Raw genomic sequence first — 27,005 nt, 5'->3', positions numbered from 1 at the left:
TCCTGACACGTGGAAAGGTGACATCCGGTTGCTGCCCAGGAAATCTCGAGTCCCCAGGTCCCCTGAGCTCCCCACCCCCGCTCCCGCTTACCGAGGGCCAGCACACCACCCGGTATTAGTCTCCTGTGGCTGCTGTCACAGTCACCACCGGGCACATGAATCATCTCACCATCCTGCAGTCAGGAGACCGGGGCCTCATGGGCTAAATCCAGGTGTCGGCTGGTTCCTCCTGCAGGTTCCTGGCCTTTCCCAGCTTCCGGAACATGTCCCAGCCTTTCCTGGGGCATTCCTGAGGGCCAGTGATGGCATGTGGCCTCCTGGGTAATCCGGAATGACCCCCATCTCAAGGTCACCGGTTATTTAATTCCATCTGCATCCTTTATCCCCTTTGCCAGGTAACCTGACATGTTTGCAGTTCCTGGGGATTAGGGCGTGGATGTCTTTGGGGGCCATTATTGTGCCTTCTGAGCCCCATTATAATGCACAGGCATCTCCCTGAGAAGACCTGCCCCTCATCTCCTGAGCGCTAGTCTGTCCCGGGTTAGTGGCAGCCCAGCCCTGCAGGGCCCAGGAGAGAGGAACGTGACTGTGCTCCCAAGGAGCTCTGGGATCCGGCCAAGAGGCTCCTGCGGGAGTGGTGAGGGCACACCAGGGCTGGTGTCCAGACAGCGGAGCCATGGCTGGACGGGGCGGGAGCCCTGCCCTGGAACCTGAGCCCCAGGAGAAGGTGCCGGGAAACCTGCTGGAGTGCCTGGTCCGAGGGTGCCCAGGGGACAGGCCCTGGGGAACCCACTGCCGGAGGCCCTGCACTGTCAGCAGCTGCATGGGGCTCGCTTTCTCTCTCTCTGTTAATCCTCCCAGAGGGTGTTTTTTCCACTGATTTTCTGGAGAGAGTGGGAGGGAGGGAGAGAAGGAGAGAGAGAGAGAGAGAGAGAGAGAGAGAGAGAGAGAGAGAGATCAGTTGGTTGCCTCCTGCATGGTCTGGGATGAACCTACAAGCAGGTTTTGTTTGAACCCTCCCCTGAGGGTAGTTTCCCATTGCTTCCAGAGAAAAGTAGGGAGGGAGGGAGAGAGAGAGAAACACTGATGTGAGAGAGACATCGACTGCTGCCTCCTGCACGCAACCCTACTGGGGGGCGGGGAGGGAAGGACAACCCAGGTGCCTGCCCTTGACTGGGAACTGAACCCCAGACCCTTCAGTGCGGGGCTGACGCTGTAACCAAGGCGCCCAACCGTCCTGGACAGGCCTTCCCTTTCTGGCTGGACCTGATGGGGAGGCGGCCTCTCACTATGAGTTGCTGCTGGCGGAGGCCCAGGCCCACCTGCTGCCATCTGCCTGCCGCCCAACCGGGACCCACATGGCTGGTGGCACCCAAACTGAAAGATCAGACAAAGGCTGAAAACCAGGACTACAGGCTTCATTAGAGGAGAAGGACCTGCCGGGCTGTCTCTCAAGGGGAGAACAGCAGCACGTGCAGAGGGGAACACGCCTTTGAGGGGAGGAATGGGAAGGAATGGGGGCTTAGTGGACTCGGCACGTGCTGATTGGTGGCTCCCCTCCAGCGACTGTCACCTGGGCCCTGTCCCAAGAAGCCTGGAATGATCTGGAAGGAAGAGCAGTCCCACCTGCATCCCTGCTGGGACCTGGGGTGTGGTGCTTCCCTCCCTGCACAGGGGTGTCCGTCCTGGTCCCCAGAAGGGGAGGGACTTGGCCAGGGGACAGGAGAGGCCCCTGAGCAGCCATCGCTGCGCCTCGTCTCTTTGTGCTCCCGGTGAGGGACTGGCGGCAGGAAGCAGAGGCACCGAGGTGGCAGGAGTCTCCGTGTCCTGTGGCTGCGGTAGGAATTAGCAGACACTCGGGGTCTTAACAACGGGGATTCACTCTGGTTCTGGGGCCAGGTGTCAGAAATCAGCTACGAGCAGGGGTTTCTTCTCAGAGGCTCAGGGAGAGAATGCGTCCCAGGCCCTCTCCCAGCTCCTGGGGTGGCCATCCCTGGTGTTCTGGCTGCACCGCCTGGTTCCAGTCTCTGCCTCCATGGTCACATGGTCTTCCCTCCTGTCTGTCTCTGTGCTCTTCCCACAAGGACACCAGTCATATTGGATGAGGCTCCTCCTCCATGCCCTCATCTAACCCTGATTCCATGGCAAAGGCTATTTCCAAAGGAGGTCCCATTCACAACTGCCAGGGGGTAGGACTTACACATATGTTTTGGGGACACACGTACCCCCTAACAGCAGGGGTCCTTGATTTGCTAACCCAGAGGGGGTAGAGCTGTGGCCCCCATGGGCAGGAGGAATGTGTGTAGCCCAGGTGCCCCCCGGTGTGTTCCATGCTTCCTTGCCCTATTTTTTTTTTAAATTTCTTTATTGATTAAGGTTCACATATTTGTCCTCATCCCCCCATTCCCATTCCACACCCCTCCCCATGGATGCCCCCACCCCCCTGTTGTCCTTAACCATTGGTTAGGCTTGTATGCATGCACACAAGTCCTTTGGTTGATCTCTCCCCCCTCCCCCCACCCTCCCCTCCCCTCCCTCTGAGGCTCGACAGTCGGATTGATGCCTCCTTGTTTCTGGGTCTGTTCTTTTTTTTTTTTTTTTTTTTTAATTTCTTTATTGATTAAGGTGTCACATATTTGTCCTCATCCCCCCATTCCCATCCCCCCCTCCCCATGCATGCCCCAACCCCCTGTTGAACTTAACCGTTGGATAGGCTCATATACATGCACACAAGTCCTTTGGTTGAACTCTCCCCCTCCCCCCACCCTCCCCTATCCTCCCTCTGAGGCCCGATAGTCCGATCGATGCCTCCTTGTTTCTGGTTCTGTTCTTGTTCATCAGTCTATGTTGTTCATCATTTCCCCTAGATGAGTGAGATCAAGTGTTACTAGAAATATACTTATAAGAACTGAATGTGAGACGAGCAATAATAGTTATGCTGACAGGCAAATGAATCAGTCTGTAGTGAGTTTCTTTCTGGACCAACAGTTCTTTTGAGATCCAATTTCAATGTTCACTAGTTCCTTATGTGTACACTAGCGTTCCAGTTGCAGGAAAAAATCCTGCTATAGGATTTCCTGCTGCACTCTACCCCGCCTCCGCTCCGCCCTTGTCACCTGCCCCGCCTTCTGCACCAGCCCGCCTGCTTTTCCCTTCGCCCCCGGCCCCGCCTCCGCTCCGCCCTGGTCGCCCGCCCCGCCTTCTCTGCCAGCCCGCCTGCTTTTCCCTTCGCCTCCGGCCCTGACTTCGCTCCTCCCTTCTCCTCTCCACCCCCACCCCCCCTGCTTGCTTGCTTCTTCGAAGCTTTACTCCCTTCTGCAGCTCTTGGCTTCTTTCAACGCTGTCTTTATATGCAAATTAGCCGCCATCTTTGTTGGGGTAATTTGCATACTCGTCCTGATTGGTTGGTGAGCGTGGCTTGGCTGGTGGGCGTGGCTCAGGTGTAGCGAAGGTGCGGTCAATTTGCATATTTGTCTATTATTAGATTAGATGTCAGCACTGACTTTTCAGTTCTGGATGGTAGACAAATGGTGGTAATGCAGGTCCGACTCCCTCTGGTTTGGTCTCGCCCGGACCCAGGGGCGCGGCCTCACCCGGACCCAGGTGCACGCGTCCTCACCCGGACCCGGGATCCAGCCTCACCCAGACCCGGGGGCACACGGCCTCACCTGGGCCCGGGACCCAGCCTCACCCGGACCCAGGGGTGCATGGCCTCACCCGGACCCAGGGCCGCACGGCCTCGCCCAGACCCGGGACCCAGCCTCACCCGGACCCAGGGGCATGCGGCCTTACCCGGTTCCAGGGGCACGTGGCCTTGTCTGGACCCAGGGGCACACGGCCTCACCCGGACCCAGGACTCAGCCTCACCCTGACCCGTGTCCCAGCCTCGTCCGGACCCAGGGGTGCGCGGCCTCACCCAGACCTGGGTCCCAGTGGGGCTTCGTCTTCTTGATCCCAATTCCTGTCAGTCAATTCCCTCTCAGCAATTCCTTCGGCCATTTTCTCAAAGCTAGGGGCGGATGCCGTGGAATTCGTTGGGTGGTGGGCTCGGTGAAGCTCTGGTGCGCCCGGTGCGTGGCAGCGGGCTGGTCCGAGGTCGCTGCGACAGCGCTCGGGTCTGCAGCGGCGGCTGGTCACCGGACGTGTGCACCTGGCTGCTTCCGGGGCACAGAGATTCTCAAAGGACTCGGAGGTCAGCAAGCGTGGAATCTCCCACCCCATGTCCCCCAGGGGCTCGTCTGTCCGTGCTCGGTAGTGAGCGGAGCCATCCCCTCAGCTGGAGACCGCCAGGGGAACCGCGCCGAGCATGTTCCAGGCCGCCATTGTGTCGCCAGAGCTGTAGTTCTTAAAGTGTGATCTTTGGCTCACCGGCATCTGGCACTCCCACTGCGGCCGCCATCTTGCGGGATCCTGGTGGCCGGAAGTCCCGCCTCCTGAGTCTACTGTCCCCTTGCCCTATTTTGATGGTAAGTGGACACGGGTAGCAGGCAAGGCCTCTGAAGGGCTTGGGACCAGGAACTAGGTCCCGAGGGGTGCGAGTTAGGGCCACCCTGCAGAGGGGGGCTGAGGGGGAGGGGACCTGGAATACATGATGGGGACCCCTGCAGAGGCAGGGCTGGCATCTGCCCACCAGCCCTTCCCTTGGCTTCCCCAGGAAGAGCCGTCTGTGGGAGCCTGAAGGGGCTGCTCCCCAGCCGTGCTAGGGACAGACAGCCCTCATGGTCAGCCCTCCTGGGAGTTAAGCCCTTTTCCTTGGGCATTTTGAGAGCGGGGCTGTAGGTTCCAGCCTGTTGAGACACCTGGGGCCACTCCTGTGGAGACAGCAGGTGGGCCCCTCCCATCTCAGCGTTTGTTCAGGGAGTGGCCCCAGGAACTCTGGGGGCTGCGCACAATGACTAGCAGTAGCTGATGGCTCAGAGCTGCCACTTCTCCGGGGGGAGCGATTCCAAAAGGCAGCTCCTCCCAGGCCGCAGGCTCTGGGCAGCGGGTCTTAGTGCCCCTGTGAGAGCTGCTCCCAGCCGAGACCTGGATCCTCCTTGTCTGTGCAGCTGTCCATGCGCCTCTGGTGGCGGGGGAGGCAGGGGGAGTGGCATGGCCCCATGACCATCCAGTGCTGGGCCAACTGGGCATACTCCGCCCCACCCCCCACCCCCGCCAGGTTGTTCAAAGAACAGGAAGGCCCATTTTTTTGTTCTTTTGTTCTATTAAAAGTTTTTGTTGTTGTTAATCCTCACCCAAGGATATATTTTTCATTGCTTTCTGGAGAGAGTGGAAAGAAGGGAGAGGGAAAGAGGGTGGAAGAGAGAGAGAGAGAGGGATAGAGAGAGAGAGAGAGAGGGAGAGAGAGAGAGAGAGAGAGAGAGAGAGAGAGAGAGAGGGAGAGAGAGAGAGAGAGAGAGAGAGAGAGAGAGAGAGAGGAGAGAGAGAGAGAGAGAGAGAGAGAGAGGGAGAGAGAGAGAGAGAGGGAGAGGGAGAGAGAGGAGAGAGAGAGAGAGAGAGAGATCAGTGGGCGAGAGACACATTGTTTGGTTGCTTCCCACACATGGAACCTGCACCGGGAATCAGGTGACCCTTTGGTGGGCGGGACACTGTTTTAACCATTGAACACATTGGCCAGCACTAATTTGTTATGTCCTATCTAATAATAGAGTAACATGTAAATTACCATCACTCCGCTACGCCCATGATTGGGTGGCGGGAGGCTGGGGGGCGGGACTCGGGGTGGCCTATCCGGCCATTGAGAGGCACGGATCCGCTGCCACTGAGGGGGGCTACCCTGCTGTTGAGAGGCACAGGGGGCAGGACTCCCGCCCCCTGTGCCTCTCAACAGCCAGATCCACGGCTGCTGAGGGGGCCTGCCGCGGACACCCAGCTGTGCCTCTCAATGGCAGGGTAGCCAGGTGTCTGCGGCAGCCCGCCTCAGCGGCTGTTAAGAGACACAGGGGGCGGGAGTCCTGCCCCCTGTGCCTCTCAACAGCAGGGTAGCCCCCCTCAGCAGCCGCAGACCATCAAAAGTGGGGGAGCTGGGTGCCTGAGCTGAGCCGGAGGCTTCTGAAAGGCCTGGTGCAACAGCGGACAGGCACCCAGCTCCACCACGAAAAGCGAAAGCATGTAGGGGACCCTACATGTGCATGATTCATTCATGCACTGGGCCTCTAGTCTCATATATATATATATATATATATATATATATATATATATATATATATACATATATATATATATATATATATATATATATATTTCAGTCTTTGAAGACTTCCTTTATCTTATTTCTTTTTGTTATTTAATAAATCTTTATTGTTCAGATTATTACATTTGTTCCTCTTTTCCGCCCCCCCATAGCTCTCCTCTACCCGGTTCCCACCCCACCATCTGCCCTTACCTCCCCCCACCCACTGTCCTCATCCATAGGTGTATGATTTTTGTCCAGTCTCTTACAGCACCCCCCGCACCCCACCCCATGAGAATTGTCAGTCCACTCCCTTTCTACGCCCCTGATTCTATTATATTCACCAGTTTATTCTGTTGATCTGATTTTTAATTCACTTGATTTTTAGGTTCACTGTTGATAGATATGTATTTGTTGTTCATAATTTTTATCTTGACCTTTTTCTTCTTCTTCCTTTTCTTAAAGAATACCTTTCAGCATTTTATATAATACTGGTTTGGTGGTGATGAACTTCTTTAGCTTTTTCTTATCTGTGAAGCTCTTTATCTGACCTTCAATTCTGAATGATAGCTTTGTTGGGTAGAGTAATCTTGGTTGTAGGTTCTTGCTATTAATCACTTTGAATATTTCTTGCCACTCCTGTCTGGCCTGCATAGTTTCTGTTGAGAAATCAGCTGACAATCGTATGGGTGCTCCCTTGTAGGTAATTAACTGTTTTTCTCTTGCTGCTTTTAATATTCTCTCTTTGTCCTTTGCCCTTGGCATTTTAATTATGATGTGTCCTGGTGTGGCCCTCTTTGGATTCCTTTTGTTTGGGGTTCTGTGCACTTCCTGGACTTATAAGTCTATTTCTTTCACCAGGTGGGGAAAGTTTTCAGTCATTATTTCTTCAAATAGGTTTTCAGTATCTTGTTCTCTTTCTTCTTCTGGCACCCCCATTATCCTGATGTTGGTATGCTTAAAGTTGTCCCAGAGGCTTCTTACACTATCTTCAAATTTTTAGATTCTTTTTTCTTTTCAGGTTGAGTGTTTTTTGCTTCTTTGTATTTCAAATTTTTGACTTGATTCTTGTGTTCCTCTAGTCTGCTGTTGGGTCTCTGTATAATATTTTTTTTATTTCAGTCAGTATATGTTTAATTTCTAGTTGATCCTTTTTCATATCCTCGAGGGTCTCATTAAATTTATTGGCCTTTTCTAGGAAATTCTTGAAAAACCTTATAACCATGGTTTTGAACTCTATATCCAGTCATTTGTTTTCCTCCATTTCTTTCATTTGTGATCTGTTTCTTTGTCTCCGCATTTTCGCTGCTTCCCTGAGTTGGTAGGGTAGCTTTGTGTGCTTGGTGTCTTATATGGCCCAGTGGGTTGGCCTCCCCAGTTACCTGAGGTGGACACTCTTGGTGCACCCCTTTGTGGACTGTGTGTACAGCCTTGTTGTAGTTAAGTCTTGATTGTTGTTGGTATCACTGGGAGGAATTGACCTCCAGGCCAATTGGCTGTGAGGATCAGCTGTGTCTATGCTGGGAGAACTTCTGTGCTGGAGACAGCCTTATGAGACAAGACTTGCAAAATTGCAAAAGCCTCTGTGCTCAGCTTGGAGGGGGCAGAGTCTCAGGGCTGAGCAGACAGTCTTGGCTTCCCGTCAGCCCTGCCCTACGAGGCCCCTGGGTCTCAGTGTCCCTTGGTAATTGCTGCAAGCACCTCTGAGAGAAAGCCGCCCTCGAGTTTCGCCCGCTGCCAGACAGTCCAGTTTCTCCCCCTATGAATCTGGATTCCTAGATTCTCGCCCAGTACTGGAGTTTAGCATAGTGGGGGAGCTTCCATTTCCCACCCGCTAGAGAAAGCCAGCAGCACACTCAGCAGTTAGTCCTCTCTTCGCCCACTCACGCACGAGCCTCCAGACCTCTGCCTTTTGTGGCTCCCCTGAGTTTCCACCTGATAGTCCAGATTTCCCCTGTATAAACCTTGGACCCCAGGGTCTCGCCTGGAACTGGGGTTCAGTGCAGTCGGAACTGAGGTTCAGTGCAGTCGGGAGCTTTTGTCTCCTTCCCGCTAGAGAAAGCCCTCCAGGCACTCAGCCGCCCGGGCGTGTGTCTCTGTACCTCAGCCTTTTGCAGCTCCTCTGATTCTCTGTGTGCTTTCCTCTTTCCTTCTAGTTGTAGAATTTCCACTCATCCAGCTTTCCTGTGGTTCTGGATGATGTTCATTTTGTCTTTTAGTTGTAGTTTTGAAATTGTTGTGCAAGGCAGCAGTTTAGGTGTTTACCCATGCTGCTATCTTCCACCTTATTTCTTTAAATGAAATCTGCCCATTCCCAAATGACACTGATTCTCAGATATTTATGGCAACCAAACGTGTGGAAACCGTGCACAGGCCTCTGTTACATTTTTTTTTTTTGTCCAAGGGCACTTGGTTAATATCTGCTTGATCTGAGAAGAAAACAGTAGGTAATCCTTGTTTCATAAATGCAGTTCTTCTCCTACCTCCCTGAAAACTTACTCAAACTTCTAATTCTCATCATGGCTAGTTGAATAGGTTTGAATAACTTTTTTTTCATTTGTTTTCACTTTGGTTTCTAACTTTCCAATTCAGTGCTTTCCTGGTCAGCCCCAACAGTTTTCTTCATATGTAAGAGCAAAGCACTAAGTTTTGGGCTGGTTTATGTAAAAAATTACCACCATAAACAAGTATACTTAGAGAGAGGAAGGGAGAGGGATAGAGAGATAGAAACATTGAAGAGAGAGGGACATCATTGATCAGCTGCCTCCTGCACGCCCCCGACTGGCGATTGGGCCAGCAACCTGGGCATGTGCCTGATCGGGACTAAAACCAGGGACCTCTTGGTTCCTGGGCTGACACTCACCCGCTGAGCCACACCAGTCGGGTGCAAGAATACTTTTCTAACGAACAGAAACAACTGTGTTTATTAACAGTTCAAATGCTGCCTCGAATCTGTCAGCCTGGCTGGCGGGTGGACTATTTGATTTTGTCCTAAGACGACTGGGCGGAAACCTGGGCTTCCCAGATGCCAGTCCTCTGTTTTGCTGGGCCCAAAGGTCCTAGAGATGGATCACTCCCCCTCCTCCTGGGGTGACCCCGACTGCAGGAGGGAGAGGAGGGACTGGGTCCTGACCGTGTTTCCAGTCTCACGGCTCTCACCACCTTCCTCTGTGCAGGGTGACCCTCTCCAGCCCCTGCCAAGATCTGAGTTGCTTGGGCCCCTCAAGTTCAAGGAGGCCCCATCTGCACGTGTCCTCCTGCACAGTGAGGGCTTCACACCAAGCACCGGAACAGTGGGCTGCACTTCTCTCCAAGCCCCTCTTCTTCCTCCCCACCATCTGGTTCCCAGCGGCCATCACTGATGCCATCTCCTCCTTCTTTGCTCTGAGTTGATACCGTGCATTTGTCTGCTGCTGTGCTGTCACCGAGGCTGGGCCTAGGAGGATGGGCAGGCTGGCCAGGTTGTTCACTTGCCCTGCGTCACTGGGCGGCCAGTCGGTTCCCATTTCCACAGCTTTCTGGTACCAGCTGTCTAGTTTGCCTGACTGCCCTGTGGCTTCCTGGGACACCCCACCTGTATTTTCCTCCTGGCAAACTTGGGGGTCATGTTGAATGTTCCAGATTTGCCTGCAGTTCACATTCTATTGGGATTTGAAGAGTTGATATTTGATGACACCGTCTCTTTTTAACATGGAATGACATTTTATTTCCTGTGAGTTTCCTTGTCCAGGAAGTGTTGTGGTTGTCACGGACTCTGGATTAGGAAAGTAAGGACATGGCTGTGAATGGAGTCTTTACCATCATGGCATCGCATTAGTTACGACTGAGAGTAAAAGATGAGTTTCTTCTTCTTTCCCTCCTGATTTGTGTTTGAAACATTTATCTCACAGGTAGACACCTTGGGAAAGTTAATCTTAAATTCTTTCCAGTTGAGGCTTTGGGCTTTTCTGAGAAGATCGTATTATCTGCCAATGATAGTCACGTGATATCCCCCCAAGAACCTCAAACCTCTTGTTTGTGTTTCGGGCAGATCTGCTCGAACTGATCAAGTGCTGTCTTTGTCTCAGGCCTGGTGCAGGGGGACGGGAAGTCTGGGTCCAGGTTGGGCGTTGGGGCCTGTGGCTTCTTGCTGAACCCTCTGTGACTTGCCTTCCTGTCATCTGGGCCTGGGAACCAGCCCAAAACCCACATCCTCTATTGAGGTGGGTAAAGGTCAGGGATCTGTCCAGACCAGTGACAGGGAGTGATGGAACCCCCCCCCCCCCCACCACTTATCACCCAGAGGTCTCGCCCTTGGACCTGAGGACTTTCCTGTCTGTGAGCCTAGCCCATTCCCTTCTCGGTGCTCCCCTGCTCCTCCCATCATGGGGGCCCCTGGCCATGTTGGATCCTGGTTATTTCCTGTGGAGATCCCCAGTGTCCCTTGAGGATTCTGATTCTGGGTGCCCCCGGACACACCCGCATCTCAGCAAGGATGACAGGGACTCTGGACCCAGGAGTTTGAGGGTCTTGGGGGAATGATGGGTTTCTAGAGACCTGAGCTCACCTAAGTGCTGCAAAGCATCCCTCGGTGGTCTCCTCACTGGGCTCACGGGGGACAGAGGACCGGGCGTGGTTCAGGGGTGTGGGAACCCCTCTTCCTTCTCTTGCTTCTCCTCTGGAAGCATTGTCTGGTCCTATCCCATGCTTGGTGGAGAATGACTCTCAGAATGTCAAAGGGCAGTAATGCCTGTCCCTGGCGGGTGGCCGGCCTCGGCCTGGGGGTGGACTTGGGGGACAGAGCTCCTCCATGCAGAAAGCAGGGAGTGTGAGAGGGGAGGTTGGCTCCCAGCGCTGTGGGGGTGCCGGGTGTGTGCAGGAGGAGAGGAGAGGTGAGGAGAACTAGCATTAAATCGGCACCTCTCACACCCTTTGCTGTGCATTTTGACAAAGCTTGGTCATGCACAGGATGAATGAGGACAGCTGAGCAGATGCCTGAGTGTCCTGGGGCGGCCGTAACAAATGCCACAGACTCGGGCCTTTAAACAAAACCTCCTTCTGTCACAGTGCTGGAGGCTGGAAGTCTACCATCAAGGTGTCAGCAGGTCCCCACTCCCTCCAGAGGCTCCAGGGCAGCTGCCTCCTCCATCTCGTGTGCTGCTGGCAAACTCTGTCTGCAGGTCCAGCGAGTCTGTCCTTTGTGGGGGGCACTGTGAGCCTCAAAAGAAGGAGGGGGCAGGGGAGCACTGGGCCTGCTGCTCTCCTTCACCCCGCTCTTGGCTCAGGTGACAGCCCCCCATTCCATCCGTGTCCCCGCTCTGTTGTGTTTCAGAGCATCTGGTTCATTAATTATTTAGTTCCTCACCTGAGGATATGCTTATCGATTTTAGGGAGAGGAAGGGGGAGAGAGGTGTGATAAACATCGATTGGTGGCCTCTTGTACGCGTCCCGATCGGGGAATGAACCCTCAACCTAGGTATGTGGCCTGACTAAGAATGGAACCTGAGACCCTTCAGTGCACAGGATGATGAAAAACATCTCATTTCTTTCTTTTTCATGTGCATATTGTCATCTTACTACTGAAATGTCTCCAGCACCGATATTATTTTTATTTTTTGTTAATTCTCACCAAGGATATTTTTCCATTGATTTTTAGAGAGAGTGGGAGAGGGAGAGACAGAGAGAAACATTGATGTGAGAGAGACACATTGTTTGTCTCCTGCATGAACCCTGACCAGGGCCGGGAACCTGCAACCAAGGTAGGTGCCCTTGACCTGAATTGAACCTGGTACTCTTCAGTGCTCAGGCTGACGCTCTATCCACTGAGCCAAACCAGCTAGGGCTCCAGCACCAATGCTGAGTGTCTTCTCAGAGAGGAAACCCCATATTTTTTTTTCTGATAGCTGGTCTGCTGGTCACCTCTGGTCCCACTGGAGGGATAAGTCCCGCCTCCTTCCATGCCCCTCCCCAAAGGAGGGCGGCTTCCCCTTGGGCCAGTCTGGGCAGGAGGATAAAGGGGCTCAGAGGGGCCCAGGGGCAGAAGGCAGAGAGGCCTGGCATGGTGAGGACGCTGCTCAAAGCCCCATCCTCTCCATTCCCAGGTTCCTGCCCCAGATCTCCTCACTGGCTCTCCCCCTTCCCCTCCTCTCTCCCCCTGCAGATGCTGTGGCTGCTGGTCCTGACTCTCCCCTGTCTGGGGGGCTCTGTACCTATGACCTCAGGTGGGTGCTGACCCCCAGGCCTGGCTTGTCTCCGAACCCCTGACTCTGACCTCTCAGAGGCCGCCCCTGGGATGGGGTGGAGATCCCCCTCTGAGGGTGGCTGTGGGAGGGACAGGATGGGGCCATGCTGAGTGCCGGGCAGCGGTGCCTGGGTCCCTGATGGCTCCTCCTCTGCTTCCCCAGATCCCGGCCCAGGGACTGAGCTGGTGGGCATCGTGGGGGGGCATGATGCTTCCAATGGGGCGTGGCCGTGGCAGGTGGGCCTGTGGTTCTGGAATCAAACAAAGGAGAAGTGGGGTCTCATTTGTGGGGGCTCCCTCATCCACCCCCAGTGGGTGCTGACCGCTGCCCACTGCATTCCAGGGTAAGTCCCCACTGCCAGCACCCGGGGGGCCGGGTGGGGGTGGGGGACAATGTCGGGAGGCATGTGATGTGTGTTGTGGGCAGATCCTGGGCTGAGTGGCTGCAGACCCCCCACCAGGATTCAGCTTCCTGGCGCTCCCCTTGCCCACCACAGAGGGGAGGTCTCTGGGCTCTGAGGGGCTGGCCCACTTCCTGCCGCAGCCTCTCAGAAGCCTTTGGCCTCTGTCCCCAGGAGAAACCCCGTGCCTCAGCACTTCAAGGTCCAACTAGGACGAGTGAGACCCTCATTCAATGACAGTGTGCGGGTGGCTAGGATCATCCGCCACCCGGAGTACAGTCTTAAAGAGGCAGCAGATGATGGGGCGGACGTGGCACTTCTCAAACTGGAGGCCTCCGTGCGACCATCTAACCTCGTCAGGTGGATCAGCCTCCCGCCAGCCTCCCCCGCATTCCCCCCAGGCACCCGGTGCTGGGTGACTGGCTGGGGCAACATTGCTTATAAAGGTAAGAACCAGAACCAGGATGACACGGGGCGGGCCAGACTTTACAGATGAGGGCTCAGCTGGGGTCCCTCCGACGTCTCCCTTGGGTGTAGGAGGCAGACAGCCCGAGAGGAATCTGTTCAGGAGCAGAGACCAATGTAGCCAGAGTGAGGTATGGCCATGGGCAATTTTTTTTTTTTTTTAATATCACCCAAGGATGTATTTTCCATTGATTTTTAGAGAGGGTTGAAGGGAGGGGGACAGAGAAACATCGATGTGAGAGACATATCTATTAGTTGCCTTCCCGGCCAGGGCTGGGGATTGAACCTGCATCCCAGGTCCTTGCCATTGGCCAAGAATCAAACCTGGGACCCTGTGGGCCAGTGCTCTAACCACTGAGAACACCGGCCAGGGAGCCATGGGCATTTCTTTCCCTCACTCTGCACCAGGCCTGTGTGCTCCCTTCCGGGGTCCGTTCTCGCTGAGGCTCCATAGTGGGATGGAGACCAGGAGAGAGAACTTCAGTGACCTGCTCCAGGAGTCACTGTTCAATGGACAAAGTCAAATTTCACAGGAGGGCCGCTCACTGTGCATTTCTCGGGGGAAAGCACTTGCTCTGATTTTTCCCAATAAAAATTATTTGTGGATAAAAAATATATTTCTCTGTTTCTTTTTGGAGCTTGATGCCCCCAGGGTCAGCCTAGAGGTTATCAGCCCACTGGCCTGAACGTAACCCAGAGAGCTGGGGTCTTGGGTGACTCCCAGGGTCCCCATGGGGCACTGAGGCTCAGCGTGTGGTTCTAGAACCCGCGGCCTGTGACTGGACGCCCCCTCAGGCCCGCAGGCTCACTGGGCTTCTTCTCACAGAGCCGCTGCCGCCGCCCTACAATCTGCAGGAGGTGGAGGTCCCCATCGTGGCAAATAACATCTGTAGGCAGCAATACCTCAAGATCGACTTGGTTATCACGGACGACATGCTGTGTGCGGGGAGCCGGGGCCGGGACTCCTGCCAGGTGAGACCCCCAGACTGTGGCCTCCGTCCACTGCTCCTGCCTGCAGGGACCCTGAGTATTGACCTCCTGTCTCTTCTCCCTGCAGGGTGACTCTGGGGGCCCCCTGGTCTGTAAATGGAAGAACATCTGGGTCCAGGTAGGGGTGGTGAGTTGGGCGTACAGGTGCGGTCTTCCCGGCTTTCCTGGAGTCTATGCCCGAGTGACATCCTTCTTGCCTTGGATCCGCCATCATATTCACTCCTCTCATTGAGCCCGGGGCCGGGCCGGGATGCTGCCCATGAGATGAAGACAGGCTCTCCCAGGTGTCTGAGGACCCGCACTGCTCCTCCCCAATGCCAGCTCTTCACTGCACCTAGCGCCCTCCCCCTCCTCCTCCCCCAGCTCCTCCCTCCTCAGCCACCTCCATCAGTCTGTCTCCCCCTGACAGGCAAAAGGGAGAGGGGGGATGTGCTCTGAAGTGGGGCGGGGCACTGCAGGCCTCCTGCCTCCTCCCCACCCTCTGTAGCTCATTAAACTGCATGACAAACTGCTCTGGACTGAGTGTACTTACCTGTGGGCGGGCCAGGGTGGCAGTGGGTGGTCCGTCCTGGTGGGGAACCCAGGCTCTGGACGGTGGACCAGGTGGGGATGGGCACTATGGCTGCAGCGTGGAAGAGGGCCACATGGGTGGGCTCTCTTGGCTGGGGAGGAGGATGAGCGTTCTGCCTGGGGCTGGAGACCACAGCCCGGAGGGCTGCTCCCAGAGCGGCCCACACCTTCCCTCTTCCTCCTTCCATCGCGGTCAGTGTGGAAGGGAGGCTTTGAAGGACTTGGACTTGGCAGCAGCCAAACAGGAAGCATTTTTTCCCATGGTCACCACTGCTCTGACATGGAGGCCACTGAATCCTCATTTTCCAATTTGATCAACTCCTTGGACCAAGTGAATTCCAATCACATTTCCACGCAGAACCTCAGTCTCCCATTCTGAGCTTCTCCTGAGCACGGAGAACCTGCAGGGGCAGGGACAAGCCCAGTTCCCCTTCCTTGCCCCCTCCTCCAGCTCCCTCTGAGCCCAAGTTCTGTGGGTCTGTGGCGGCCAGAGAGGAGGATGGAGAGGCGGACCCCCATCCTCCCCAGGTGATGGCGCCCCTGCTGGAGAAGCACCGCGGTGCACCTTCCTCTCAGGCTCCTCAAAGCCCATCCTTTCTCCCAGGGGGTGGGAGGGGCTCCCAGAGGACAGAGGAGCTTCTGTCCCAAATGGAGGAGTGAGAAGGGGGTGTGGAGCCCCTCCTGCCCCAGGCAGTGACGTGCAGTTCCTGCTGGGTTAGGATTTGGGGGGCATTGCTGGTGCCGGCTGGGGTGCCCCTGCACCTGTGGGTTGGGGCCAGGACCCAGGAGAGCCTGGGGAGCCTGAGGCGGTTGGATGGTGGGTGAGGGGGCTCCATACCCTGCAGCCTTATTCTAAAATGTGGTGGAGCCTTCGAGATCCCTGCCCAGTGCCCAGGACCCTGCCCCTGAGGCCAGGGTGGAAAAGCCCTGTTCTCTCCCTGTGACCGGGTCCTTCGGGGAGGGCTGCCCTCCAGTTAGGGAGAGGGGGAGCTCCAGGGCGGGCGGACCAGGAGCTGTGTCCCCCATGTGCCCGGGACTGAAGTCTGGGTTTCCTGGCCGCCAGGAGCTCTCCAGGAACTCCTTTTCCTGGGAAAATGAGGCCGAGGACTCAGCTGGAAGGCACCACCGTGCAGATGGCCCCCTTGGGGATCTGCTCCGCCCAGGGAGCCAGGAGGGCCTGACCCAGCACAGCCTGGCGCTGTGCCCTGGCCCTCGGGTTCCCGCACACTTTCTGCCTAAGTGACTGCCCTGTCCACGGGGCCTGTGGATGGGCACTGCCAGGGGGTCCACACCCATCTAGGTCCCCCTCTGCCCGCCAGGAGGGGCGTGGGCTGCCTGCCGTGCCATTGGGCCCTGGGGGATGTGACTCTCTGCAGGGCTTCCTCCATGGGTGCGGGTGCAGTCAGACCTTAGTGTTTCCAGGGTAAGAATGAGGGTTCAGTGACTAGAGGCCAGCGCTCCCAGGAGGGAGAGGACCTGGGACTTGGTGTTGGAGGGAAGGCTGGAGTGAGACACACCTGGGCCTGGGGCCGTGTCTGCAGGCATGGCCACGGGGGAGGGGGAGGGTTGGGTGGGCGTACCCGTTGGGATCTAGCCAGAGGATAGGCTCAGGGCTGTTGCTCCCCTCCCCCCACTTGCCTGGAATCCTGGCCCTAGCACAGCTTCCTGGGCTGAGCAGTAAGGCAAGGTGGGCAGAGCCAGATGCCTGGGCTGGAGATGGACGGGGTGCTGGTTGCCTCTGGTACCTGAAATCTGTTCTAACTGAGCCCTGGGCCAGCAGAGGTGGGGGACACTGAGCCAGCAGGGCTTTGTCCCCCAAAAGAGGCCCCTGCAGGCCAGGTCAGTGCCCATGGGGACCCTGGGGAGGGCGTTGGCCTCTTCCCCTTGTCTGAGGTGACAGGAGACACCCTCAGCGCTTGGAATGGAGATGCCATGCAGGTCCACGCTCTTCCAGGTGGAAGTCACACCTCAGTCACTGCCAGGCTCGCCCACCTGTGGTGTCCTGGGGTGGCAGTGAACGCCCAGGACTGGGGTGTGTGTGTGTGTGTGTGTGTGTGTGTGTGTGTGTGTGCTTAAACAACACAATTCATTCTCTTACCGGCTGGAGGCCAGAAGCCCTCAACCAAGTTGTTCTGGGGCCACACCTCCCCCAGGCTCCTGCCTCCTCCACTTCTGGTGGTGCTGGGACCCTTGGCTTATGGAGGAACCACTGGACCCCCACCCCCTCCCACCCCTCTGTGTCTCTCCACATCCTCCCCTCTTCCTACAAGGACACCCATCACTGGCTTTAGGGCCTCCCCTCCTGCACTCTGACCTCATCTGACCAAGTTCCATCTGCATTTGCTTCTCAGTCAGGTCAGGTTTGAGGGACCCCACTGGTCCACCCTGACCTACCTCATCGGTGAGATTCCAGGCCACCAGGCTGTGTGCTCCTGAGAGGGGGAGCGCCCTGAGGAGGCCAGGGGCTGGCACAGGAAAGCTTTAGGATCCCTCGGCCCAGCACCCAGGGGCACCCCCATCACCACAGGCCGTGAGGGCCTCTGCACCTCTCAGCGAGCAGCGAGCTCCACACCGCACAGGGCCCTCCAGCCCGGGACGCTGGCCACACAGAGGCTGCGGCTCTGAGCGCTCCCCCAGCCAGACAGGGCGCCGCTGCAGGTCCGGGCTGCACTGGCGTCACAGGAGCCGCAGACACGATGGCGGTAAAGGTGTTGGTGATGGGCCAGCCCCCGGGGGCATGACACCGTAGGCCGTGCAGCCGGCACTGAGGAATGTCCCTGAGATGGAGTTACAGCTGGTGTCTGGGTACATGGAGCTCCTGGTGTCTGGGGCCAGGGAGCAAGCCGTGCCGCCACCTTGGTGGGGACAATGACACTGACCGCCAGGCAGAGGCAGGGCTGCTGTGTCACAATGGGGGGCAGGGACGGGAGGGCCCTGGGTGTCCCTTGGTGCCCCCTCGTCCATGTGATGGCAGGTGGACACGTGCGGCCACCCGGCCTGAGACGTCCCTGTGCCCAGAGCTCAGCGCCTCAGGGAGGGGGGTGTGGGTCCTGCTACCAGGTGAGCCCCAGAGTCCCAGTTGGGAGCAAAGGGTGGGGGTCTCGGTGGACAGTGAGGGGCCCTGTCGGCCTCAGTTGTACCCTGAGCCTCTCCTTCCCAGTTTCCGGGGCAGGGCCTCCTCGGGGGTCCTGCGGCCGCCTCCTCAGCACACGAGGCAGAAGGCGGTGGGCGCTGCCGGTCACAGAGGCGCCAGGTCCCCCTCAGGGCGGGACCTGATGGCAGCGTCTGGGAGGCCTGGCAGCTCCTCTGGCTGCCTCACCCCATCAGGTCCCGCTTGGCTGTGCAGGAGGAGGCAGGGGCTGGCCGTGTGTCCTGTGGGGGCCGCGGACTGGTTCTCCCGTGGGCTGGTCAGGGGGCATCAGCCTGCATTGTGCTCCAGCCTCGCCCTCTGCCCAGCTTTGCTCCATCCACCTGCCTCCCAGGTGCCTCTCCCTGTTTGTACCCATGAAAGCCCCTCTCGGTGCAGCTCCGAGAGCCCCCTGCAGAGGGCAGTGTCCACTGGGGGCAGTGAGGGTGGCCTCAGGCCCCATGCCAGGCAGAGGGCATGCTCTAGTCAGATGGCGTGCTCCACGCTGCCTCACAGGGCTCAGCGGATCCAGGGGCTGCCCCGTGGCTCGAGGGCCCAGCAGCAGCTCTGGGTCTCTGCCTGCCTGGGCCCGCCTGCCTGGGCCCCGCTCCGGGGCTTCTGCCAGCAAACCCGCACCTCTTGGCACGCTCTCCCTGCTCATGCCGCGGCCTGGCTGGGTTTGTGGCTGAGATCCCTGCAGCTAGAGGGGCTGCTGCCCAGGGACAGCCAGGGGGCTGGTCCCAGGGCCCAGCAGCAGCTCCTTGGTGTTTGCTGACTGACCCCCCGACCTGGGGTGGGCCTGAGAGAGGAGAAGCTCTCTCTGCCCATGGCCCAGCCAGGGGGCCCCCCTCCTGCCCCTTCCTGTGCCAGGGGATGAAGGGGTGGAGAGAGGGTCCCAAGGAGAGTCCCTCAAGGTGAGGAAGTCCCTGCCCAGACCCTGGCTTCTCCATCCCCCCACGGGGACCCCAGACCCTGGTGGCCTCAGCCAGGCCCCTGCCATCCCCGCAGATGCTGTGGCTGCTGCTCCTGAGCCTCCCAGGCCTGGGGGGCTCCGTGCCCTTGTTCCCAGGTGAGTCCTCACTCCCTGTCCCCATCTTCTGCTCAGGCTGCCCAGGCCCCTCAGCACCAACTCAGGGTGGGACTCCTTGGTTCGTCCTGGGGGAGACTGAGAGCGAGGGGCCCTGCTGGGGTCTATGATGGTGTCCCCTTTGTTCCCAGAACCCGGCTCAGGGAGGCGGCGGGGTGGCACCGTGGGGGCGCACAATGCCCCCGCTGGGAGATGGCCTTGGCTGGTCAGCGTCCGACGGTACAATAAGGAGCTGGAGCTGTGGCAGCACCTGTGTGGGGGCTCCCTCATCCACCACCAGTGGGTGCTGACCGCAGCCCACTGCACCCAGCGGTGAGCCACGCAGCCCGAGGCCCCCTGGCAGGGGTGGGGAGGGAAACACACGGAGGGGTGATGGAGGTGGGCTGTGGGCAGGGCCCTGGGTCTGGGGAGAGCCGCTGTCAGTGAGCCCCACCCCTGCTGCTGTGCCCACACTGGCCCTGCCCCGGAGGCTCCTCTGAGAGGCTCCTGGTCCCTCCCCCAGGGAGGACGTGGAGGCTTATGGCCTCAGGGTTCAAGTTGGGCAGCTGAGACTCTATGACCGTGACACACTGACCAATGTGACTAAGATCGTCCGCCACCCCAAGTTCAACCAGAGCCTGTCTGCAGAGGGGGGCGCGGACGTCGCCCTGCTGAAACTGGAGGCCCCTGTGGCACTCTCGGAGCACCTCAGCCTGGTCCCCCTCCCACCTGCCTGGCTGAAGGTCCCTGAGAGGAAGATGTGCTGGGTGAGCAGCTGGGGTTACAGCAGCCTCGGAGGTGAGGCTCAGGGGGACCTGCTGGGAGTGCGGAGGGAGACACAGGGCAGCCGCTGGAGGTGTGGCTGTGGCTTTGCTGAAAATACTTTGTTCTCGGCAATTTGGGGGAACCTCCACCTTTTTATTGTGGCACAATGTGCATCACAATGTACCTGACATGGGCACGTGACCATTCTGTATTCAGCCCAGTCAGCATGTTGTGCAGCCCTCACCACCACCCCTTCCAGAACTTCTCGTCCTCGCAAGCGCAGCTTGGTCTCCAGGAAACGGTAACTCCCCTTCCCCAGGCTCTGGCCACCACGGAGCTGCTTTCTACTTCTGTGCATTCACCTGTTCTGGACGCTTCATTGAATGTGAATCGTGTAACGTATGGCTTTCGCGTGTTTGTCTTCTTTCCAATAGCATGTCGCCTTCCAGGCCCAGCTCTGCTGTAACCTGTGTGAGAACTGCATTTCTCTTTGTGGCCCAGTAACATCCACTGGGTGGAGGGAGCGTTTTGTTGTACTTTCCTGCATGAGGGACTGGTGCGGCCTTCTGGCTGTTGTCAGTCATGCTGCTGTGAACCTGTGTGTTCAAGCACCGCCAGAGCACCTGTTCTCAAGTCGTTTAAAACATTTTCCAGTTGCAGTTTATGTTCAGTATTATTCTGTATTAGTTTCAGGTGTGCGCCCAGTGGTTGGACAATCATATACTTTACAAATGTCTCCCCACCCCTCATAGTTCCGTACCTACCTGGCAGCATACATGGCTATAACAATATTATTGACTACATTCCCTAATCTGTACTTCACAGTCCCTGTGACTGTTTTGTAGCTACTTATTTGTATTTTTTAATCCTCTCCCCTTTTTCACTCAGAGCCCAACCCCCCCACCCCTCTGGCAACCACCAGTCTGTTCCCTGATCTATGAGCCTTTTTCTCTTTTGTTTGTTTGTTTATTTTATTCTTTAGATTCTACACAGAGGTGAAATCATATGGTATTTGTCTTTCTCTGACTGACTTATTTCACTTAGCATAATGGCAAGATTTCTTATTTAATGGCTGAGTAATAGTTCATTGTACATACAGAGTGGGGCAAAAGTAGGTTTATAGTTGTTTATATGGAAAATAACATAATAATTAATAATACAAGAAGAAGTTCTGTATTTCGCCTACTCATAACCATAAACCTACTTTTGCCCAACCCTCTGTGTACCACCGTGTTTTTATCACTCGTCTTTTGATGACACTTGGGCTGCTTCCATGTCTTGGCTATTGTACATAACACTGCAATGAACACAGGGGTGCATATATTCTTTCCAATTATGTTTTGGGTTTCTTCAGATGTACATCCAGAAGTGGAATTGTTGGGTCATAAGGCGGTTCCATGGTTAATTTTTTGAGGAACCTCCATGCAGTCTCGCACAGGGCTGCACCAGTCTGCATTCCCACCCACAGAGCATGAGGGCTCACCTTCCCCACATCTTCACCAAAACTCGTTGCTTGTTGATCTATTGATGACAGCCATTCTGACAGGTGGGAGGTGGTATCTCATTGTGGTTTTAATTTGCATTTCTTTAATGATTAGTGACATTGGGCATCTTTTCATATGTCTGTTGGCCATCTTGTGTCCTCTTTTTGCTATTTATATCTTATTTTCTAAGATTTAATTTATTGTGGTGACATTGGTTAGTAAGATTATAGAGGTTTTAAGTGCGCACTTCTATGGTACATCATCTGAATCTTGCATTGGGTGCCCATCACCCAAAGTCACACCTTCTGTCACCATATATTGACCCCTTTACCATTTATCCCACCCCATCCCCTTTCCTCTGGTAACCACCACACTGTTATCTGTATCTATGAGTTTTTGTTTGTTTCTTTTCTTGTTTGTTCATTTGTTGCTTTCAGTTTTATATTCCACATGTGAGTGAAATCATATGGTTTTTAACTTTTTCTGTCTGACTTATTTAATTTGCATGATATTCTCAAGATCCGTCCATGTTGTCCTAAATGGCTGTATTTCATGTTTTCTTATGGCTGAGTAGTATTCCATTGTACACATGTATCACATCTTTTATCCAATCATCTAGCACAGAACACTGCCCTTGTTTCTGTCTTGGCCACTGTAAACAATGCTGCAGTGAACATAGGCGTGTATATATATTTTTAAAAAATATATTTTTATTGATTTCAGAGTGGAAGGGAGAGGGATAAAGAGATAGAAACATCAATGATGAGAGGGAACCATTGATGGGCTGCCTCCTGCATGGCCCCTACTGGGAATCAGGTCTGCAAGCAGGCATATGCCCTTTACTGGAATTGAACTCGGGACCCTTCAGTCTGGAGGCTGATACTCTGTCCACTGAGCCAAACCAGCTAGGACAAAAGATAGCCTTGCTGGGTAAAGTAGTCTTGGTTTTAGATTCTTGCTCTTTATCACTTTAAATATTTTGTGTCAATCTCTTCTGCCTGAAATGTTTCCATTGAGAAATTGGTCTTATGGGACCTCACTTGTCAGTAACTGTCTTTCTCTTACTGATTTTAAGATTCTCTCTTCGTCTTTATCCTTTGCCATTTTAATTATAATGTGTCTTGGTGTGGGCCTCTTTGGGTTCATCTTGTTTGGGACTCTCTGTACTTCCTGGGCTTGTATGTCTTTTGTCTTCACCAGGTTGGGAAAGTTTTAAATCATTATTTCTTCAAATAGGTTCTTAACCCCTTGCTCTCTCTCTTCTCCTTCTGGTACCTCGATGATGCAAATGCTATGCCTTATGTTGTCCGAGAGCAGTGGTTGCCAACCTTTAGGACCTCACAGACCACCAGTGGTCCACGGACCAACAGTTGGTGACCACTGTCCCAGAGGTCCCTTAAACTATCCTCATTTTAAAAAATATTTTTCTTTTCGCTGCTCTGATTAGGTATTTTCAGCCAGCTTGTCTTTTAAATTGCTAATTTGATTTTGTGCTTTATCTAATCGGCTATCATTCCTTCCAGTGTAGTCATTTCAGATGTTTCATATCTGACTGTTTTCTCTTATGGTTTCTATGTCCTGTTTTTAATGCTTACTGTCCCTTTGTTGCAGTCCTCACTGAGTTCATCAACCCTTCCCCTACGTTCCTTGAGCACCCTTAGAACCATTGTTTTGAACTCTGAATCTGGTACATTGTTTGTCTCCACTTCACTTAGTTCTTTTCCTGGGGATTTCTCCTGTCCTTTCATTTGGGGCATGCTTCTTTGTCCCCCAGTTTTGGTCGCCTCTCTGTATGTGTTTCTCTGTGTTAGGTAGATCTGCTATGTCCTCTAGTCTTGGTAGGGTGGCTTTTTGGGGTACATGTCCTGTGGAGCTCAGTGGTGCAGTCTCCCTGATTCCCTAAGCTAGGTGCCCCAGGAATGTCCCTGGTGTGGGCTGTGTGAACTCTGCTGTTGTAGTTGAGTCTTGATTGTTGTTGGCCTGTTGTAGGTAGGGTTGACCCTCAAGCTGACTGGCTGTGAGTAATGACCCTGATCACACTGTATGAGCTGCTGTGAGTAGGCTGACCCCATGAAGCATTATGTGCCCCAGCCGGGTCGGGAGCCAGCGGAGATCTCCCTTTGATTTTGCCCTTGTGGAGCTAATTGGGTTGTACTCTGATGTGGGCTGGTTCTAGGCCCTCTGGGGGGCACTCTGGTGCAGGTCAATGTCAGACCCTGCCTGCGACCAATCCTGGGCTACCTGTTAGAAGCTACAAAGTGCTCCACAGTTGGTGGCTCCCTCTGCTAGGCCTGGGTGCACCTGGGAGGGGCCAAGCTGCATACTGAGGCTGATTCCCAGCAATACCAGACCTGCGTCAGGACACAAAAGGCCCAAAGCACCCCACCATCTGCCTCTGCCTGCCAGTTGCCATTGGCTCTGCCACTGAGAGAGCCTCCAGCTAAGCTGGTGCCCCAGGAATGTCCGTTGTTTGGGTGACGTGAGCCCTGCTGTTGTAGTTGAGTTGCATGAGGTAGTTTCTCAGTGAGTCATTGGGTTGGAGCGAGTGGTGTTCATCGAGTTGATACAGATTCAAACTCAGCACCAGTGCTGGGTCTGACACCACTCAACAGAAGCCTCCGGGCACACCAAGGCCAGCCACCCCCCGCCCCAATCCGACCCCCCGTACTACCCACCTGGGGTCTTCAAATCTTTGCAGTGGGGTAGGGTATCAGGGAGTCGTCAGGATGAGGCCAGTAAAGTTCATCAGGCTCACACACATTACGATCTGGCAGTGAGGAGGGAGGGCTCTGCACAGTGGAGCTAGTCGGGATGTCTGGGGAAAATGGCCCTTGCCTCAGAGACACACAACTCAGTCAACACTTGTGTGTCTCCAACAGCCCTGGAGTCTGCTCAGACCTCCTGGAGAGCCTTCTGAGGAAGAGTGTATGGGTCCAGGCTGGATGCTGCTAGCAGACTCCCAGAGGGCATGAGCTTGGTAGGGCAGGACCACTGGGAGCCTGGAGTCGGGGGTTGGAGGGGGTTAGGTGTGAGGGGTTGAGGGGTGTGGGCGGTGTGGGGGGCGGGGGCGGGGAGTGCATTCCCTCAGGTTGATGCCCTATGGAGCATAGTGTTCAACTCAGGAAAGATGGCATGAGTGGGCCGTGTGAGAGAGGGACTCAGTCCTGGATAATGGAGGCTGCCCCTTCAGCCCTCTCCCCAAAGCCATACAACCCAATCTCTCCCTGTATGCCTCCCTTCCATTCTGGGCCGCTGGAGCCCAGGTGGAGTACCTGCAAATGAGATGTTTGTGCACTGGCCCTTTAAAAGGGCATCTGGGTTCCTAGCAGTCTCCTGTCTCACTCTGGCAAGTGCAGTCCCACTGATGTTCACAGCCCGATGTTGTGTAGCTCCTCTTCCAGGCACTGGTGTTCCAGGCTGGGCAGTTCAGGAGGGGTGGAGACCCCTCCCTTCTCAGAGAGGACCTCTGCAGCCGAGGTGTCCCTCCTGACTCTCAATGCCAGCCCTTTCTGTGTCTCCACCCTCCCTACCCGTCTCCATGTAGCTTCTTCTATGTGTCCTTAATGATAAGACTTTTCAGCCAGTCTTCAGTGGTTATTCAGGTTGATTGTCTATAATTTAGTTGTGATTCTGATTTGGTTCTGGGAGGAGGTGAGTGTACCTTCCACCTACTCTGTCACCATCTGTTTTCTTTTCTTTCTTTTTTTTTTTTAAAAAATATATTTTATTGATTTTTTTACACAGAGGAAGAGAGAGGGATAGAGAGTTAGAAACATCGATGAGAGAGAAACATCGATCAGCTGCCTCTTGCACCCCCCGCACTGGGGATGTGCCCGCAACCAAGGTACATACCCTTGACCGGAATCGAACCTGGGACCCTTGAGTCCGCAGGCCGACGCTCTATCCATTGAGCCAAACCGGTTTCGGCTGTCACCATCTGTTTTCAATTCTTTGGGAATAGACTAGGAGTAGAATTTCTGGGACATGTGCGAATTCTACATTTGGTTATTTGAGGGGGGATTTCCTGTTGAGCCTAAAGGTGTGCAGAGCTGGGATTTCATGATCAGATTCATGGACACTGAGGACACAGGTGTTTACCAGGCCGACACGCTCTCCTGAGGCTCTGCCTGGGTCCTCCCCACACTCCGTGGGGGTGTTTGGAACTGATTGTCCTCTTGAGTCAGTCTGGGAGCGAGAGGCAGGGCCTGTGGTGATCTCACAGTGCCCAGGTTCCTAAATCAGAATTAAAACACAACCCCTCAGCGCAGAAGTGTTTCCTTCCTGTTGTGATGCATTTCTCTGGGATGAGCCCTTGATCCATTCCTTTTCAAGGAGAAAAATCCTGGGATAACACTCTCTCTTCAGTGCCTACCCTCAGGCATGTGGAGACCAGACTCTGGCTGACGAAGTGCTGCGTCCAGATCTGAATGGCTTAGTAGCTGCTGGGAGGCTAAGTCCCAGGGCCAGGTGTAGCTGCTTCTAGAACCGAGGGTCAGGGCCCACAGAGGGACTCCCTGTGCTTTTCGCTGATGGCCAGGGTGGCCCAGAGGAGGGGAAGGAGTACCTGGTCGTTGGGAAGGAGCAGAAGGCTGGACCAGTCCTGGTTCTCAACCAGCCCCTCCCCACAGCTCCGCTGCCCTGGCCCTACCAGCTGCAGGAGGTGATGGTTCCCATTGTGGGGAACAGGGTCTGTAACCAGCGCTACCAGAACTCTTCCAACAACACTGGCCAGATCATCAAGGAGGACATGCTGTGTGCTGGGAGTGAGGGCCAGGACTCCTGCCAGGTGAGACCCTATCTGTCCCCGACTCTCTCCTCTGTCCTCTCCTGGCCCGGTGGAATTGGGACTCAGAAGCTCCATGCAGAGGCCCATGTGGAAATGTTTAATGAGTCCTGCCTCTCCCCACAGGGAGACTCCGGGGGCCCCCTGGTGTGCAGCTGGAAATGCACCTGGGTCCAGGTAGGGATTGTGAGCTGGGGATACATCTGTGGTCATCGAGACTTCCCTGGGGTGTATGCCCGGGTGATGAGCTACATTTCTTGGATCCGGAAGTATGTTCCTCCTCCCCCTGGATCCTAGATGAGGCCAGGCAGGGTTCCCATGATGGGGGACCCTCCATCTTCCTTGTTGACACCCCTACTGCTTTCCCAATTCCAGCCTCTTCCTCCCAACCTCCTCACCCTTCGTCTCACCCTCCTGCCCTCTGGGTCACCCACCTGTTAACGAAAAAAAAAAAAAACCATTGAAACCTGTCAAGTGAGTTTATTTGAGCCAAACTGTTGACATATGCCGGGAAGCAGAACCTCAATGAATTGACATAATGCTCCAAAGAATAGTGGGTTACATTTGTATTTATACATTGCCATCTAAGGAGGGACATAGGTGGGTTACATGAAATCCATTGGTGATGGATTAAGGAGGTGGGATAAAGCAAATCGGTGGGAAACCCCTGGGATTGGATAAAAAGTAAAATGATGGACACACACTTAGGTGGGTGCAGAAACAATTAACATGATAATGAAGGAATTTGAAGTATCTGTCCTGGCGCCCACCACATTTGGTTGTGCCCCAGGGGCTCCAGAAAAAAAGGAAGTTACAAGTTACCCAGACATCTCACAGATATGTTATCTTAGAAGCAAAAAGGCAAATGGGCTCAGGAAAGATCTAAGTTGATCTTTGTCAGGGAAAATATCAGCCTAGGAATGACTGCCCACTGTAACCTTTTAACTGTTTGTAGTTAAATA

The 27,005-nt window shown here is 55.0% G+C and overlaps 2 protein-coding genes across 2 annotated transcripts; both read left to right on the top strand.

Moving 5' to 3' along the window:
• Positions 1 to 676: 676 nt before the first annotated feature.
• Positions 677 to 14,511, top strand: LOC129148670 (mastin-like). Its single transcript, XM_054714152.1, is given in 7 exon segments — positions 677 to 754; positions 12,312 to 12,372; positions 12,568 to 12,736; positions 12,968 to 13,239; positions 14,085 to 14,230; positions 14,316 to 14,471; positions 14,473 to 14,511. Coding segments are annotated over 7 exon segments (921 nt in total).
• Positions 14,512 to 17,514: 3,003 nt separating this feature from the next.
• On the top strand, positions 17,515 to 26,511 carry LOC114229730 (mastin-like). Its single transcript, XM_054714151.1, has 7 exons — positions 17,515 to 17,520; positions 17,740 to 17,878; positions 19,164 to 19,344; positions 19,535 to 19,778; positions 19,993 to 20,077; positions 25,889 to 26,046; positions 26,170 to 26,511. Exons 1-7 carry the CDS (start codon positions 17,515 to 17,517, stop codon positions 26,338 to 26,340), a joined length of 984 nt encoding a protein of 327 aa, XP_054570126.1. The 3' UTR covers positions 26,341 to 26,511.
• The last annotated feature ends 494 nt before the right edge of the window (positions 26,512 to 27,005 follow it).

This window comes from Eptesicus fuscus, chromosome 4 (genome assembly GCF_027574615.1).
Source record: "Eptesicus fuscus isolate TK198812 chromosome 4, DD_ASM_mEF_20220401, whole genome shotgun sequence".
Classification (NCBI taxonomy): domain Eukaryota; kingdom Metazoa; phylum Chordata; class Mammalia; order Chiroptera; family Vespertilionidae; genus Eptesicus; species Eptesicus fuscus.
This window is presented reverse-complemented; position numbering and strand designations above follow the sequence as displayed.

Coding starts and splice junctions, on each gene's coding strand:
- LOC114229730 (XM_054714151.1), top strand. Junction 17,879..19,163: donor GGTGTGGGTCCTGCTACCAG/GTGAGCCCCAGA, acceptor CTTTGTTCCCAG/AACCCGGCTCAGGGAGGCGG. Junction 19,779..19,992: donor CTGAGAGGAAGATGTGCTGG/GTGAGCAGCTGG, acceptor TTCTGTATTCAG/CCCAGTCAGCATGTTGTGCA.